Raw genomic sequence first — 17,105 nt, 5'->3', positions numbered from 1 at the left:
GAGGAAGTGCATATGAATCAGACATTAACTTGTCAATACTGTGTTGGCCCAGTGATAATGGTGCTTGGATGTTCCCGGAAGTGGCTGCAACTTCGAAGGATCACCGGTGTTCCTATGAAGCTATCACGATAAAGTAAAACTTGTTGCTTGGCTACTTGGGGACACATTTTTAAAATAAACAGCTAGCGCAAAAGGACGAGGACTCAGCAAGGGACCACAAACACAAACGCTACTAACAACTGGTTTTGTTTCCCGCAGCAGTTAACGATATATAAGGCTACACATCGCAGGCACACATGACATTAGGGCAACCGCAGCCTTTTTAGCAGGAAAGGAAAGCTCATGAAATATCTTATCTATCACGACAAACGTTTAGCCCTACCTGAGGGAGGGAGTTGAGTACGAGTTTTGTTTTAAATCGCTTTATCCTCACCAACTCAGGGCTGGTACCATGTGCTGGTCGGTCTAGTAGCTCTGGGCTTCGTACTGCTGCTGGGAGGACTGGCCGTCCACACTCAATACGAGTTGAACGACCTTATTATGTCCATCGTGGTCGCTGTCCAAGGGGTCTACGTGCTGCTGTACGCCCTCGAGATACTGCTGGTGGTAAGAGCGCCTCAATGGTTCTCCTCTTACATGCAGTTAAATTCCTCTTCAGAGGAACAAAACGCTATTTCAATGAGTAGGTAAGCTTTAATAATCCCACGGTTTATTTATGTACTTATTTCGGATACTGTCAATGCCGCGGGGATGTTTACATGATGGACATGTTATATGTGCACACATTTTGTTTTGAATGTAATGGTGAAACATTTGCTCTTCATATCTGCTAGGATTAAATAAATACTGTAGGTCCTTTTCGTCGCGTAATGAGTTTTGTTGCGAAAGCAATACTAGGCCAGGTCTCGGCCTGTCGCGCAGTCCGTGGTCGCAGTCACGAATGACCTTGAACAGACGCGAAGATGCAGAAGAAGAAGGAAAAAAAAGAGAAATAAGTAGAAAAAGAAGGAGAAAAAGAAGAAAAAGGAAAAGGGAAACGAAGAAAAGGAAAAAGAGGAAAAAGAAAAAGAACGAAAAGAAAAAGAGAAGAAGAGAAAAAAGAGAAAGAAAAAGAAGAAGAACGCTCGTTCACCCGCAGCTGATGCTTTTCTTCCACATTCGGTTCAGCAGCGTTGAACCCTTCTCATTTTATATGTGGGTTGGTAGCTTACGCTCTCGCGTCATACCTTTAAAGGATGAGCTTAAGCGTCCCCAATAATGTAGCACCTTACACCGATAGGGCGTGACAGGGGAAGAATGTAGCAGGCAAAAGAAGTTTCCGCCGTTGCTTTCGCAATTCAACTAGGGTTAACCAGAGCTAAACCACAACTAATGTTTTATACTTTTATAACAAGATTTCCTGGCATAGCAAGCACTGAGTGCAACATCAAATGGAAACGAGACACGCAGCAAATGTTTCATCAGGACTTCACATTGTGTCACTAGCATATTCATTCCGAAAGTGGTGAAGGCCAGGAAACAGTGGTGATGTAGCTGCCATGTATACTCTTCAAAGCTGTTGTCATCGCAATCAGTAGTCTGGAGCGGCAAGCGCGAGAGCCTGTCAGCGTCGGCGTTTTGACGGCAGCTCTTGTATATCACAGTGAAGCTTTTACCTTCACTTGTAGGCTCAAAGCCCATCGCGCGAGACGGCCGGAGGGATCACGGATGTACAAGTGAACACAGCGAATGATGGTCGGTGATGATAGTAGAATAATTTTCACAGATATAGGAAAGATATTTTTGCACAGCAAAAATAACTGCAAGGCACTCTTGTTCAGTCACTGTGTAATTGATTTCCGACTTCCTCAGCGAAATGAGAAAATGGTGTTTAATAAGAAACATTTTTATGCTGATAATAATGTTACATACTCACTACGTAAACTATTATCAGTATAAAAATCTTATTAAAGACAACCTTTTCTGCAGGGCCAGATCCGTCGGATGAAACCCCTCGATTTGCACGTAGGCTGTAATGAGGGGTGCAGTATTAAGCGCCGTATTAATTTTAATATTTTGACGTGCTTAAATGAGCATTCCCGTCGTACGGAATAAGGATGTGTCCATGTACTTATAGGAATAGCGCTAATGAACAAGAGGTATACCAAGAAAGAAAACGAAGAAACAAGCGCCTCTATGCAACACTATGTAATCACCCTCGAACACCATCTCAGTAGCAACGGGTCACAATGTACAGTGTCGTCCATCCTTAGTTTTAGCAAAGTCGGTCTTCAAAGCTCCATTTTTCGCTACGTAGCCGTATATCGAAGCATAGTGACGCTATCAAAGATGGACGTGCAGGCTGTGGTTGTCATGGCCTGCCACATAGCTTTATCGCGCGGTCGGGTCAGACACAGTAACCCTTTGAAGTTAGCGACTAAGTTCAAACTGAAGCTGGACGACCCTATACAGTTCGTGACAGTATAAAACGTTCGTGGACCTGCAGGTGTACTCAATGAGCGCGGTGAAGACGAGCCGCGACGTGTGGAGACAGCTGGACATCATCATCTTTTCCCTTGTAGTCTCCGAGTTCGTGCTCACCAGCTTCGTCTCTGTGGGCGCCGAGCAAAAGGCATTTGCGCTCTTCTTGCAGCTCAGCTTCATTCTTCTGGTCGCCATCCGCACCATAAAGACTCTTCAGAAGAGAGTCGTAAGTGTCTTTCCTCTCATTTATTCTTTTTGTTTGCATTCCGTGATCACGCACAAACCAACGATGTTGTGTTTCCAAACGTATATATGATCACAGCAGCACGATGTTCGTGATATTAGTAATTGATCGCTGCTATTCCGAGAGCCGCCTTGTACACTTGGGCGCCACGATACATTTACAACATCACTTTCAGTTTAAGTTCTCGAAAGCTAGCGCGTCTTTGTCGTGATTCGCCTCGGTGTCCTAACTAAAAAATACCGTTGCCCTGCCTTGTCCCCACTTTTGGCCAGTTGGCATGGAAAGCGGCTGCTAGAGACGGTTTATACACTGAACAAGTCCAAAGTACAGCCGCTCACATTATTGCCAAGAACTACTGAGCCATCATTTTTTATTGCTGGCATGCGACCTTACCATTTGCTCGAAGTGCAGAGAACGATCTCTCTTGCCGCGAAGATTTTGTTCTCTTTGAGGCAATGCTTTAGGAGTTATTTGCAGCGAAATATGCGCCGAGAGTTATCTCGGATGATTGCGGCCAAGCACGACTGCTTCCATATTGTTTCAGACTATTCTAGTTTCCTTTGGCTGGTTTATCAAGACGATTGTTTGCCGATTTTAAGTGCTTCCACATTGTTTCAGACTATTCTAGTTTCCTTTGGCTGGTTTATCAAGACGATTGTTTGCCGATTTTAAGTTGAGTGTTGCATAATGCACCGAAAATTCGTAGTTTGTCATTATTGAGCACGCTTGCTGCTGTTGCCGCCACCAAGTTGCTTAGTTCTTTTGTGCGCGCCAATCAGTCCGGCAAATAAGGACGGAGCTCGGTGGCGTCAATAGCAGCAAGCGTGCTTGGCGGTCACATGCCTGATGCTGTTAGTACCAGCAAATAAATAACAAAACTATTCGAGGAATTACTTCCACAAAACGCATTGTCTCGATGCTTCCAAATTTAACAGAAAGAGGAAAAAATTAAAGATTTTAAATTTCAAGGAGCAATCAGCGTGCGTAAAGGTTTTAAGGCTAAATAGCGTTTATGGATTTATCTCAATTCGCAGCAGATAATTCGTTTGTTGTAGATGGCATTGAGATTACCACGTGACTTTATAAACTGGTGCATACCAACATCAGACACGTTGTAGGTTTTTTCAGCGTGGCAGTGCTATGCCTTAGTTCAGCATTACACATGTTCACTGCACATGAAATAATTTCATAGTCTGGCCAATACCAGAAGTTTAAGTAAGGTTGATACTGATGATTTAAGATCGCGATAGCTTTCGGCTTAGGTATGTGCTTCGTTTTGTTTTAAGGCGATTGCCATTATACGCTCTTGAGTGTGGTCAGGATTTGTGCTTCCGCGGAGAGGTCACAGTGTTATTGTCGCGAAATGAATTGATTTATGAATACAAAAATTGTTGTATGAGGTAGAGGTTGGAAAAATATGTCCTTATGCAAGATGTTGATGTGGAGTGTTTAGTTAATCAATCAGAGCCAAAACATCTGGTGTCAAAATGGTCAAGTACGCCGATATTGGGTGCAGATGTCAAAATAGTCATGGACGTCGAAATTGTACAAAATTCTCCAAATTCCGCAAACAACGAGGGAAAAAAGATAAAGGAGCAAAGAAAGAACACGGAAGAAAAAAGAAGCGAATGAAAGAAAAATTGGCAAATAAGTGCAGAGAAGAGTCGCAGGAAATAAGAGAGTCGCAGGAAAGGCTTTCGCCTTACCGCACTTAAGAGAGGTCTAATTGGCTCTGATTTTATCCCCTCGGGCAGGTACTGTTCGTGTGGATGTGGGACATGCTGGACGACCTGCTGAACCGCAAGCTGTTCAACGCGTATGATGTCAGCTGGGCCTACATCACAGCTGAAGACGAAGCCATGGCCAAGGCCAGCCGCCTCGTAAAAAACGCCCAGCTGGCCGCGAAAGTCCGCGACTCATGTGGTCGCAATAAGCTCCAGGTGTCTAAACGTTTTCGCACTGCTTTTGTAGAAAAGAAACATGCATTCCTTAATTATACTTCTGACTGCTTAGCTATTGCTCTCAAGGGCATGCAATTCGCATATCATCGACTGTATTAAGAAGAATAGAAATAAGGCCACAAAAAGGTACAGTACAACTGAGTAATCGGATTTACAGAAATATTATGGCATGGTGATTTATGGTCTTGTATCCGAGGATTATATGTGGTTGGTGGCATCCACAGATGCAAAAAATGGCTGGGTTTGTTTTTACTTCAATAGAATACTTGGTACCCAATAATGTCTTGCAGCATTAATATGTACAAAACTAGTGGGTGAAAATATAATGCAAGATGCATCGGAGGGGATACACAATAATTCATTATCGCCCCGTGTAGCCCCAGGCGCTAAGCTGTTCTCGCCCGTACATACGGTTAATCCGCTGTGAATAGCCAAGGTGCTAGGTTTTCTCAGTGAAAGCACGTAAACACTTGAAAGAAACCGAGGCGCGTAAAACACGCACGTCTTTACATAACCTTCCCCGCAGACGCTCAAGAACGTAATCGACATCCAGCAAAAGTATCCTAACATCGAAGTAGCGACTAAGACACGTCAAGCGGCTCGCAAGACGCTCAATAAGGCCCTGGAGGCATTGTATGACCTCCACGATGGCGGTCTGCTCGACGACAAGCAGTTCGGCATGCTCTACGAGGTGAGCTATACGCTGATGTCGGGTTCAGGAGCTAAGTAGTTTGTAGCGTGTGTGGCAACACTTAAAAAAACCGAACCAGCAGGAGCAAGTGTTACCCTTTCAGCAAGATAGTCCGATGTAGTTAACAGTTCAAATCGTGTGCTGTATTGCTAAGAGCATCAGCGTTCACCTTAAGTGAACAGCAAGAACACATCGTCTTAGCACTTCCACGCCTTCCTCATTTGCAGTCTTAGTGTGTTTTGGAGCTTAAAGCACCGGTTACCGGATGATTGTCTCTCGTTTCTCATGATCATTATTTCACAATCTGCATTCTGCTAGCTTCGGTGATCGGACTAGAACCGGCGTATTCAGCATGGTATGCAATTGGCACTAATTAGTAATTAATCAGTTAATTAGAATATTTGATTAGTTAGTCATTGCGTAGGTAACTGAATAATGATTTAATTGATTAGTTATATATTATTTATTTATTTATTTATTGAATCACTGATTTAGTCAGTTAGTAAATAATTAGTAATTGATCATTGATTGGCATAGGGCGTATAAGGCACGCATTCGCGCAAACTGTGGTGGTGCTCTGTGATTGGTCGAGACCTCGACGGCGTCATCTCGCCTCGGCCAGTCAGAGCCGCCACAAAAGCGGGACACATTTTGTCCACGGCAGCATGAGTCATTAAAGGCTTTCGCCTTAAAAGCTGCTTTCTGCGTATATCACAGCGATTTCTACCGCTTTGTAGAGCTTTGCGATCTCTGTCCCTCTTTTCCAAGTAATTGTTAGCGTTTCTGTACCTCCTGTGTTTTGCTGAGATGTAACTAATGTGTCTCTTGGGATGCCATACGAACGCAACAATTGCTTGCTTCGCCTTTCCTGTTGGTGATGCTTTTCTACGCCTTGATTCCGAAGTTCACTGTTCCGCCTTAGCAACGTTTATGTTTCGCAGGACCTGACGTGGATGATACACCGCGTCGACGGTATGCCTTCTAACGTTATTGTTGGCGACACGGCCCAGTGCATCCTGCTCAGCATTCCCTGGCTTCCAAAGGAGGAGGTTTCTAAGCTTCTCAAGGTTAAAGATTTTTCCTCGATCATGTCCTTATATGTAGCTGTATGCTAAATGGTCGAGTAGGCAATTTTCACACAGTACATGAGAGCGGGTTTTCTGGCTAGTTGGTATTGCCTACCTAAAGAACAGCGCTTGGAACGAGACAAAACACGCTCTTCGTTTCTTCTTCGTTCTTCGTGTTTCGTCTCGTTCCCAGTGCTGTTCTTTAGGCTCACATAGTAGCCAATCAATCAATCAATCAATCAATCAATCAATCAATCAATCAATCAATCAATCAACCACCCACCCAATCAATCAAGACGGAGGAATCGTAGAAAAAAGCTGCCCTTGGGCAGCTTGACGAGGCTACAATACTAACGATCAACAGGGAGACAACACAACAGTTTATCCAATTTTAAAGACAATTGCACATCAAGGAAACACCAAAGAATACACGAAGCAGCAATACGTATACATAAGGAAACTTAATCCATGTTATTCAAAAACAAATTATGAAGTTCTCGACGTAAGCAGGAAACGAAATCGAAATTAATGTGTATATACCTATTTAGCAGAGATAGAAGAGTGCATTGAAGGGATTCTTTATCATGATTTAGTCGCATTGTCGGCACTGCTGATTCTTCGCCATGTCGATCTTGTTGGATGCACTGATTATTTTTTCCTTAGTTGGGCTGAATTCCTAAGATTTGTTACAATGTTCCTGATATCTTCTTTGAAAGTGACACCAAGGCGATATTTAGAGAGATTTTGTGTGCTTTAATCAGTCTGGAACGACAAAGTAAAGCTGCATTTGGATGTTGGAACGGTGCATTATATGTATTTCGGAGATATCTTTTTTTTTTCTCCAAGTGAATACGATTGAGGTTAGTGAACGTTGTGATACTCCGCATTAACTAGCAGTAGTTTAAATGCGAGTTTAATATTGAATTGTAGCCCAGTATCTTAGTTGTTGTCGAAAGTGTGTGTAATAAAGGGCCTATTACACCAGTGATTTGAGCTAGTTTTTACAAAACATAATTGGCATGATTTTCCCATGACATACTGGCAGAAAATATAGCCCCGATGCAAATAAACTGCTCCATTATTTCGACAGTCCGCGAGTTTAATAGAATATTATCACGCGGTGAGATAACTTGTTTCAGTCTAAATTGTTTTCAGTCTAAATAAGACCGCTTTGGCCTTACTGTCGTTTATTCCCAGCTGGTTCACTGTAAACCAAATTCAAGAGTTTTCGTTGTGGCATTGCATTCTTTAATAAGGTCAGGAACATGTTCACGCGAAAAAAAAAAATCAAAATCTGTGGTTTTACTTGTGTTTAAACCTGGAGTTACGCAAGAACTATCTGAATGACTACACTTAGGTTCGGCTTGAAGATAAAGACATGGATTTTGCATATAATGTTTACTCTATGGTTTCAGCTTTATTTATGCAATAGCTGGTACTTTTACCACTAAAGTGCGATGCCAAAGAGAAGTGGCGAAGCGAGATGATCAGGGCTTCGGGGTTTGCAGCGTGGTTCTGCTGGAAGGGCTTTGTGCAGAGCCTGCGCCATGTCCGAAACTTCGCACGATGGCTTGTGTCAGCAGAGAAACAGCACGGAAATTGTAACTAGCTGGATGCCTCGATCTGTAGGTGATTCCACGAGCTGCCACCCCTGATAGAACATTGTAAAATCAACAACACAGATAGTAGGTAAACCTTTAGCCCTGATTACACCAGAGTGACATTCTTATTTGAATAGTTTTAATCGACAGGCTCTCCGTTTCTTAACTGCTTCAACTTGATCACAGTAGCCAAGCCAACCTTGTTTTGATACATTCATATTGCACCACCGTGGACAGACAATGTTTCTATCAGTAGAGCTACATTGCCAGGTGTCCTGCTAAGACGGCACCAGTAAAAGCTGCAACTCCGTCCTTCCACAAAATGTGCTTCTGAGCACTTCACCTAAAGTCCCGTCTCTTGGAGAGAGAAGCATGTAGGTAGTTCTACAGGCCTATAATCAATGCATCTTTGCTGAGACTTCACGCGCTATGCCATCCTGTTCTACCTCGCAGGCTTTCTTCGTGTGCCAGAAGAAAGGCACTGTGCTTTGTGTTGAAGGCTACGAGCACGACCGGGTCTCAGTCATATGCTCTGGAATCGTAAAGGTGAGAACTGAACAATATTTGCGGCCTCCCGAGTTTTCTACGCGAATAATGCTCACACATTCTTGAGGCGCCTAAGAGCCATTAAGAGAGACAAAGCGAAGCCATTTGGGGATGATTATATCGTAGCTTTTATTTGCCAGAACGCCGCCGATCACGCAGTGTTTCTCGCATGCCGGAATCGAGGTGATCAGCTTCACCCTGCGGCGATGGCGCGCGCTCGTTTCGGCGCTTGGTCTTCATAGCTGGCGGCAGATGTCATGCGCCTCTTGGAGACCGGGTTGATGGCGGTGTTTTTGCGCCCCTACGTTGCCTTGCCAGGAACTCTAGACAATGAGAACTAAGATAAGTTTTCGCGCGGCCGGCATTGCATAGTTGGCTAAAGCGGTAGTGTGGTGATCAGAGGGGTAGGAATTCGATTCCGAATGGAAGATATTTTTTCTTAAAGCATAGAAAAACCACACTGATATCCCGCCGAATCTCGCGTTCACATTTTACAAACGCACATATTCTGCCCTATAAGGCGTTCGCGAAATCTAGTTCCCTATAGAAATTTCGCTTTAAAATAGGAATGATGGAAATTGTACCATCTTTACCAAAAGTAAGCTTGCTGGACGGTTTCGTTCGCAGCCATGTAGTAGAACATTTACCCCACCTTATCGGATCTTAAATAACTTTTTCGGTAAAGAGAGCAATGTTATATTTTAAAACCTTCTCTGCCTTAAGGGGGCCTTAAAGACTCGGTTACATGTCTCTTACATGTTACAGTTACTCTTGGCAGAGACATTACGTATTTCTTATAGCTGGAGTCCAAAATAATCGCCACACCAAATGTGACAGCGAATAGACCTTATGCTAAAATTGCTGCCATTTATCGAACCTTCAGCGAACCACGCCACGCGACGGCATGTTTAACGGTTGAATGTGTCGGCCGCTCTGCTACGGCGGCTGCCATTGTACTAGCTGATTCTGTTTGCTAATGTGGTTTTCGTGCTATTTTATCTCATTCAGAGAAAAAAGTTACGGAAGGATTGAAAATCGAGTTGGGGCTGTCTGCATTCCCATTTTACTTTGGAAAGCGGTACTGTGCTGTCAAGACATCTTGCGAATGGCAACATCAGCGTAGCATGGGCAAAACCGCGTGGCCGCTTCTAATTTCCTTCTCTGCTTCGGTGGATTCCTTAATACACTGTTCAAATGCGCGTCCATAAATGACTTTGATATCGCTTCCGGGAGTAAAACACGTCTGCGATGTGATTACGCTGTGTCGGCCACCGCAGGAGGCTTTCGAGTCCACCACAGGCCGGGTTCAACATGATACTGCGTGCGGCGCTCGGCTTCGATAGTTGGCCTATAGTACGGTCTGCGAATACGCGTACACAGAGGAGCTTGACATTGTTCTCTTTAAAATATAGTATTGGTGCCTAATAAACAGTGCGCTGCGATAAAACTGAAATCATTCACAATATAATGCGTGCAATACTGTTCCCATGCCCTCTCTGGAGCTTTAGCGGCAGATATGTGTCGCGTTAGCGTGTAAACAACCTAAATAAAGAAACAGCTCCCAACAACGTGAATTTGCTGGCGTAACGCAACAGGTTAACGACATGATTCCACGCGTGCTGATCATCTTCATATACCTACTGTAGCGTCACATCGTGGTTATGATTCGTGAAAATCGATATATTAGCAGATATATTATCGACGAAAAATCGATAACTTAGCCTACATAGTCACATCATAGAGGTCTGCCTTATACCGAGACGTATTCGAGCAATATATTCTGGAACTAAAATTTCGCGTTTGAATTAATGAGAAAAATCTCAGGCTGGCGCCTTTGAAGTGCGGCAACTTTTTGCTATGTGGATACCTGGGCGTATATACCTATTCGTATGTATAAAATCTCCGGACACCTTGTATCCATGAAGCAGTAAATTCTGGTATGGGTTTGCTCAATACCGAATTGAAGGGCAGCCGTCTTGCAGACATTTTACACGAAAAAGCTATGCGAAAATCTTCCATGGAAAAATGAACACACTGTGGGCGATATATTTCGTCTGCCTTGGCACCAAGTATGAATTTAATGTCTTTCAAAACAGGCTAAATAAGGTAGCGTTTTAAAATTTAGGTGCTCCGTTGAACGAGAGGGCGCCTACAGTGCGCGGACTATGGGACACCAGATTAAGAGCCACAAGAAAAAACAAAACAAAAAGAAAGGGATATACCCTGGTCCTTCTTTACTCCGACATTCTTAATTTTGTTTCGCATACAAGGGACACAACAGTATGCCGGCATTATCGGTGACCGTGAGCATTAGCCCAGCGGTCACGCAAACCCCTGTACAATACGCTTGCTATTTTTCGGTTCAGCTACCCTAAGGCGGAAACGCGCGCGCTGGTTGCTAGATGGCAGCACTTTTGCATAAATGCTACAGCATTGATTTGTAACTTTCACAACGCTTCACTATTTCTACTGGTATGCACATATAGCGCTTCCTATTTTAACTTAGGGACAATGTCACGACGTCAAAATGAAAATATGACGTTGAGGAACTTGCACCTTATATCATAGTGTCTGCCGAAAATTACCTCATTGTTAGAGAACGAAACATGATATCTAGGCTGTGAAAGGTAAATAATTAGATTGCGCATGATGAACTGTATGGGAAAAATTTACCTATATACAAGAAAGATGTTGTATTGGCTGCATATTCTTGAGTGTACTTTTGATATTTTTGAATGCGCATTTTTAATTTTTTTCTGTTAATTGCTCATTCATAAAGTAGTTATAGGGTAGACCTCCGGAAAAATTCGAAGCCACATGTTGGTCCAGAAAAAAAAAATATTATAAAAAAGGCGTAGCTTTTTTTTTTTTTTTTTTGCAAAACAAGCAGCATTGACCGATTCGCTTTTTTTAGAGCGTACAACTAGAATTCTTCCTTCCAGAAGCTTGGGAATATGCAGTCTTTCTATGCAAGGTATATTACCCTAGAAATGCTTCAACTTAGCTTCACTTCCCGTAATTCGACGTTGTTGGTTCACCCAATACTGTCCTCTCGTGTATTCCTGATGCAAAATGCACGTGTAAAACAACGCTAAGTTTTGGGTATTTTACAAGCAGATGACTCACAACTCGTTTCTCTTGTGTAAGGTAGTGCACTCATATGAGACCATATTGTCACATAGGAACCGTTAAGAGCCGTCACTCCGTATCGTCGCAGGTCTATGGCAAAAGCACATGCCAGAATGCATCAGACGGGCACTTGGAGAACGCCGACTCGAACCATTACTTCTTCACTGAAGGTGACTTCAAGGACTACCTCGTGTCACCGGACACTATAGGCCTTATTGGTTTCCTCACCGCGCTTCCGTCAGTCTGCCACGCCGTCTGCGAGACAGATGTCGAGGTGCGTGCCCGACTGAAGATGTGTGATCCCTCTCATGATGCCAGCCGGCCACGGGAATCATCATCATCATCATCATCATCTGCCTGACTATACCCACTGCAGGGCGAAGGCCTCTCCCATATTCCTCCAGTTAACCTGGTTCTGTGCTAGCTGCATCCACTTGACCCCCGCGAACTTCTTAAGCTCATCCGCCCACCTAACTTTCTGCCACCCCCTGCTACGCTTTCCTTCCCTTGGAATCCAGTTTGTTACCCTGAGCGACCATCGGTTATCCTCTCTTCGCACTACATATGCCCTGCCCATGCCCATTTCTTCTACTTAATTTCCACTAGAATGTCGGTAACTCGCTGACCCACTCTTCTTATCTCGCTGACCCACTCTGCACGCTTCCTATCTCTTAATGTTACCCCTACCATTTTTCGTTCCATAGCCCTCTGGGTTGTCCTCAACTTAAGTAGAACTCTCTTGGTTAGCCTCCATGTTTCAGCCCCATAGGTGAGGACGGGAATACTCCGCCGCAAAGCAGGAAAAAAAATGGGAGGTCGAAATAAACTTAGCGCCATCACTATGTCGTCCCTCATGCCACGCGTGCAGCTTTGGGACGTAATACCCTCATACACCCACGGAACGTAGGCAACAAAACTCTACTTACCTCCCTGATTCAATACAACATAATGCACATCTTTTGTGAAGCGTTTGGAGTTCAGGGGGTGTCCAGCCGAGTACTCTAACCACTGAGCCATCACAGCATGGCAGCAGTGGGTTAATTGGCATTGCGTTTTGAATTTGTAAGACAGTAGTAGAGATCCTCATTCTAATGGTCATTATATTTCCTCGTTGTTTTATCAAACAACTCATAAAGACCAAATAACTCATTTTTCTTTGGGAATGTGCTCCCTTTTAAACTAAATTGTGTGATTCGCGTCAGTGAAAGTCTGTATAATCCATCAGTCTAGTGCAATTTGTTTTCTTTTTGTCTTAGCACACAATAAAGGGCACGCTATTTTACTTTTACCTTTGATTTTCATATTTACTTCATTTAGGCAGCATTCCCGGATGTTTTTGAGTCAAAAATCGAAGTTTAAGAGGTTTTAGACAAACCAGGGGACAACGTTACTCCAGTGTACTGAACCAGAACACTTAACTGCTGAGCGCGCTCTGAGCACGCTCAGTGCCGAACATCGCGCGCCCGCATATCTCAGGTGTCATAGTTTAACCGCCACTCCAGGCCCACTGTCCTCGTGAGTTCATCCATTTCAAACTCAATTCATCTGAACCAGATGAGCCCAGATAGCGTTCTCGTAATATTGTCGATCCTTCGCCGCACTGTCGATCAAAAACAGCAACCTTCTTGGGAAGGGAAGGCCAAAGAACTCTGAGTTGGTTATTTACCGTCCAAGCAGTTTTTTGAAACAAGGTCATTCGTGTTGGTGTTGGGGCAGTTAAAAATTGTCACAGTGCGAGTGGAACGCCAGATGTCCACCCTGTCTTCTCGTAGCTCTGCAGCATCCCGATGCAGGTCATAGAGCGCATTGCGGAACAATATCCGGATCCACCCACGATCGTCTACCGCATGTGGTTCTCGGTGGCCGTGCGCGTCGCCCTCGGCGTGCTCATCGACCACAAGCGATACGAGGTATGCTCTATGCACTTACATGGTCCTAGGAACGACTGTACTGAGCAAAGGAGAAGCCCGTGCAAAAAGTTTCATTTTTGGAATACGTACAACGCTAAGCAGAGAACGAATCTTGTAGTGCAGAGTTTGGATAGATTAGAATTGCTGTAATCACTAAGGAATGGCTAGGCATTCTCACTAACGCAAACCATGTTGACAATGCGGCTTCAAGTTATCGAACTCGCTTTATGACGAGGAAGCTCAATGTGAAGTAAACAGCCGTAAAGGGGAAACAATGTGAAGGGCTAACTTCAGACGTTGCCTACATTTACATAGTCTCGCTAATGTTAGCTGGATCACTAAAATACATATCAGTAAACTTTAGAAGCACCGCCTATGATTTTTAGTGTGGTTAGTGAATGAGGCTCCGCAGCCTTCAGCACTAATTGATTATTTCTGTTCACATTCACCTTACTCTTCTTGAATGCGGTAGATATGATGGGAGCCAACAGCCACTTTCTTCCTAATCAGTTTTGTCAAATGATTACAATCTTACTCTAATTTGAACAACAACAAAACACCCATTGTAATTTACTTTGAGTCTGTGGCTACTGTCTCCCTTAATGTGTATTTCATAGCCGTTATTTCCCTATACTTCCGCGATCGTTTTGATAGAGAAGGGTTAGAAGCCTTCGTGAGGGGCTAGGAACACTTCCTGTGGATTCGGAAACTAAGAGGCGTCATATGCCTCAGCCTAGGTGGCAAATAATTGCTTCTTCACGATTTGTGTAACCCAGGACTGGACGCACGACAAGTTAAAGCAGTTCCTGGAAGGGGGCATCATGCCCAACCTCTACTACGCCATTGAGTTTTCCCTGGACGAGGCGGTGCAGGACGTCATCTTGGTGCAGGGCTGCGTCTCTTCGTGCGACGGAGAGCACCGGTTTTACGGACCATGCTACCTGCCCCAGTCTCTGCGGCAGATGAAGCTGCCGGTAAGAGATAAAATGCTAAACATTTGGAGAAAAGTCAACTGTGGTAGTGTGATAGCTTAACTCTTTTGTTCCTGTTTTCAACGGCTTCGCACTTTGCTCCTTAGAAGGGTGTCCATGGTAGCTGCACACACATTTAACTCGCACGTCAGCGCTCATCGCTTGCCAGTACATATCGGTCTTCGCACCAAACGCTTTCCATTCACGCAAGCACTGACTACCTAGAATGGACTGAAGACGGACTATGGTTGTGTACGCGTGGCAGACTAACACCTCGACAGATTCCGTGGATTTCATTGCTAGGAAAATATGATGAACGTTCTGAAGCAAATAATTTTACACTTCGTAAAAATTAACTGATACCTTCGTGGTTAGTCTATGAATTTCTTAGTTGTGAAGTTGGAAGTTCTCAGCTACGTAATTACACTCAGGAAAAACGTGTTCTGAGCTATCGAGTGCCGCCCGCATCACCTGAAGCTTTTCAATTGTACCTTTCTTCCCTAAAAGCTGTTCACCTGAAGCTTTTCAATTGTACCTTTTTTCTCTAAAAGCTGTTCATCTGAACCTTTTCAATTGTACCTTTCTTCCCTAAAAGCTGTTCACCTGGAGCTTTGCGATTGTACCTTTCTTCCTTAAAAGCTGTTGACCTGTGGCTTTTCAATTGTACCTTTCTTCCCTGAAAGCTGTTCACATGGATCTTTTCAATTGTACCTTTCTTCCCTAAAAACTGTTTGATTTTTTTGCATCGACCAAGAACATCAGTGAGGGCTTCAAGAAAAAAATACAATTACGTGACAATCATGAGCGCAATTTGCCGAACTGTCAATCTGAAAACCCTGCAGGCAAAGTGAAAGGCACGGCCTACCTTCCCGGTGTCTCTTATGCATTGCTGGCATACGAATAACGAACTCCCGCGTAGCAATAAAACTTGGAACCTGCATATATTCCGCGAGGGGAAAGTTCGGAAAAACTGAATTGCTTCTGTGAACTAGCAAACAAATTAGAGGATGCATTTAGTTGAGGAGTGATGTAATGTGTATATAACGTCAATTGTCTCAGACTAACAATGAAGTATCACTAATGGTATTGTCATTCGAAGTAGGCCAGTACTGCTAACGACAAAGGAAAAGAATAGGATAGGAAATGCTGTTTTCATAGAAGATAACGATTCTTATCACAAATGAGTGCTGTTGTGTTCTGGATCAACGTGGAAAAAAGTGAGGCAGATGGTTTTTCACATTAAGGCAGCGTTATTTTTCTTTAATGAGAATTTCAGCTTAGCTTTCATTGCTTTTCGCTTATTAAAATGTTTTCAAGCTTGTTTTTTGGAATTTACTGCTATATATATAAACACGAAAGCCTATTCATCACAGCGCGATAAAATTGTCGCCTTCAGAGCTAGGAAACGTCTGCTGTCCTAGATTTTGTTGGTGCTACGCATGCGCATCAGTATGAAAGTGGGTGCAGAGGCGTAACGTTCTGACGCGGGACAAAGATCACACCTTGATTAAAAAAAGAGACCGTAACAAAAGCAGACTCCGAAACGGGAAAATTAAAGCCAGCCGACTGAGAAAATGCTAGGCGTGACAACAGTCGCGCCTTGAAAAAATTCATCCACACGCAACACCAGATGAAAAACAAAGACACGCTCCTATTTTTTTTTATCTCTGAAAGTCCGCAGCGTGCAAATGTTAGTAATGCAGTATAAATACGGTTCTATTTCCCCGGGTGGAACGGACAAACGCAGGACACGCCAAGCACAAGGCCGCGACCGGTGATGCTCATCACAACTCTGATGCGGTACCACCTCCCGTCTGAGCTCGACTGGTACCACCAGCCGCTACGCCACTACGACTACGTGCCCAGGGCCAGGGCGGACGACGAGTACGCCCACTGGTGAAGAAAGCACAAGTCTGCAGAGGAGGCATGCACTTCAGGATATCGATACGAGCTAACTTTGTGACATTAAAGTTTTAGATTATCTGCAACTATCCGCACGTAAATGAATAAAGACACGAGAACTACGACAGACAGACACTTGCTAGTATGCGTGCATTAGGATGCTGTCCAATAATTAGTGTGGTGGCTGGCACCCGTCCAGGAAGTTTGTTCAATCACGGCACCCATCGATTGTAATGTCTCTCAACCTGCACATTCCACCTACTTTTGATATCCCCCATCAGTGGACGCAAGATACTCCATGCTGCCTGGGACTATTGGAACGTCTATGCTGCAGAGAACAATGACCAATGAACACTATAGCCTGCCTTTTACTGGTTATTTGATGCGGTGTTAGCACTGTTGAGATAACGGTGCTCAAATTACTAGTTGTCAGGTATTTGACAAGACAAAAATAACTCCTTGAATTCATAGGCAGTTCAGGTATTGTTGCCTCCCAGCATATTGTTCCAGAGGAAGCCAAGATACAAGCGTTGTCCCGTAAGATACAGCAAAATCAGTTAAGATACATTAAAATTGTATCCCGCTATATTACCAGACATTTGTATTATTGGGATTGAAGT

General features: G+C 43.8%; 1 protein-coding gene across 1 annotated transcript; it reads left to right on the top strand.

Annotated features, from left to right (window-relative positions):
• The first annotated feature begins 451 nt into the window (after positions 1-451).
• On the top strand, positions 452-16,528 carry LOC146172951 (sperm-specific sodium:proton exchanger-like). The gene is made up of 10 exons (XM_084585593.1): positions 452-606; positions 2,486-2,689; positions 4,462-4,647; positions 5,195-5,359; positions 6,301-6,426; positions 8,481-8,573; positions 11,791-11,976; positions 13,475-13,612; positions 14,389-14,586; positions 16,331-16,528. Exons 1-10 carry the CDS (start codon positions 541-543, stop codon positions 16,481-16,483), a joined length of 1,515 nt encoding a protein of 504 aa, XP_084441719.1. The 5' UTR covers positions 452-540; the 3' UTR covers positions 16,484-16,528.
• Positions 16,529-17,105: the final 577 nt, after the last annotated feature.

This window comes from Amblyomma maculatum, chromosome 11, assembly GCF_055883805.1.
Source record: "Amblyomma maculatum isolate TAMU_Amacu chromosome 11, ASM5588380v1, whole genome shotgun sequence".
NCBI lineage: Eukaryota > Metazoa > Arthropoda > Arachnida > Ixodida > Ixodidae > Amblyomma > Amblyomma maculatum.
This window is presented reverse-complemented; position numbering and strand designations above follow the sequence as displayed.

Excerpts from the sequence above, each read along its gene's own strand:
- LOC146172951 (XM_084585593.1), top strand. The coding sequence starts at position 541 with ATGTCCATCGTGGTCGCTGTCCAAGGGGTCTACGTGCTGCTGTACGCC. Across the intron at positions 2,690-4,461 it reads AGACTCTTCAGAAGAGAGTC|GTACTGTTCGTGTGGATGTG; the intron begins GTAAGTGTCTTT and ends CCCCTCGGGCAG. Across the intron at positions 11,977-13,474 it reads TCTGCGAGACAGATGTCGAG|CTCTGCAGCATCCCGATGCA; the intron begins GTGCGTGCCCGA and ends GTCTTCTCGTAG.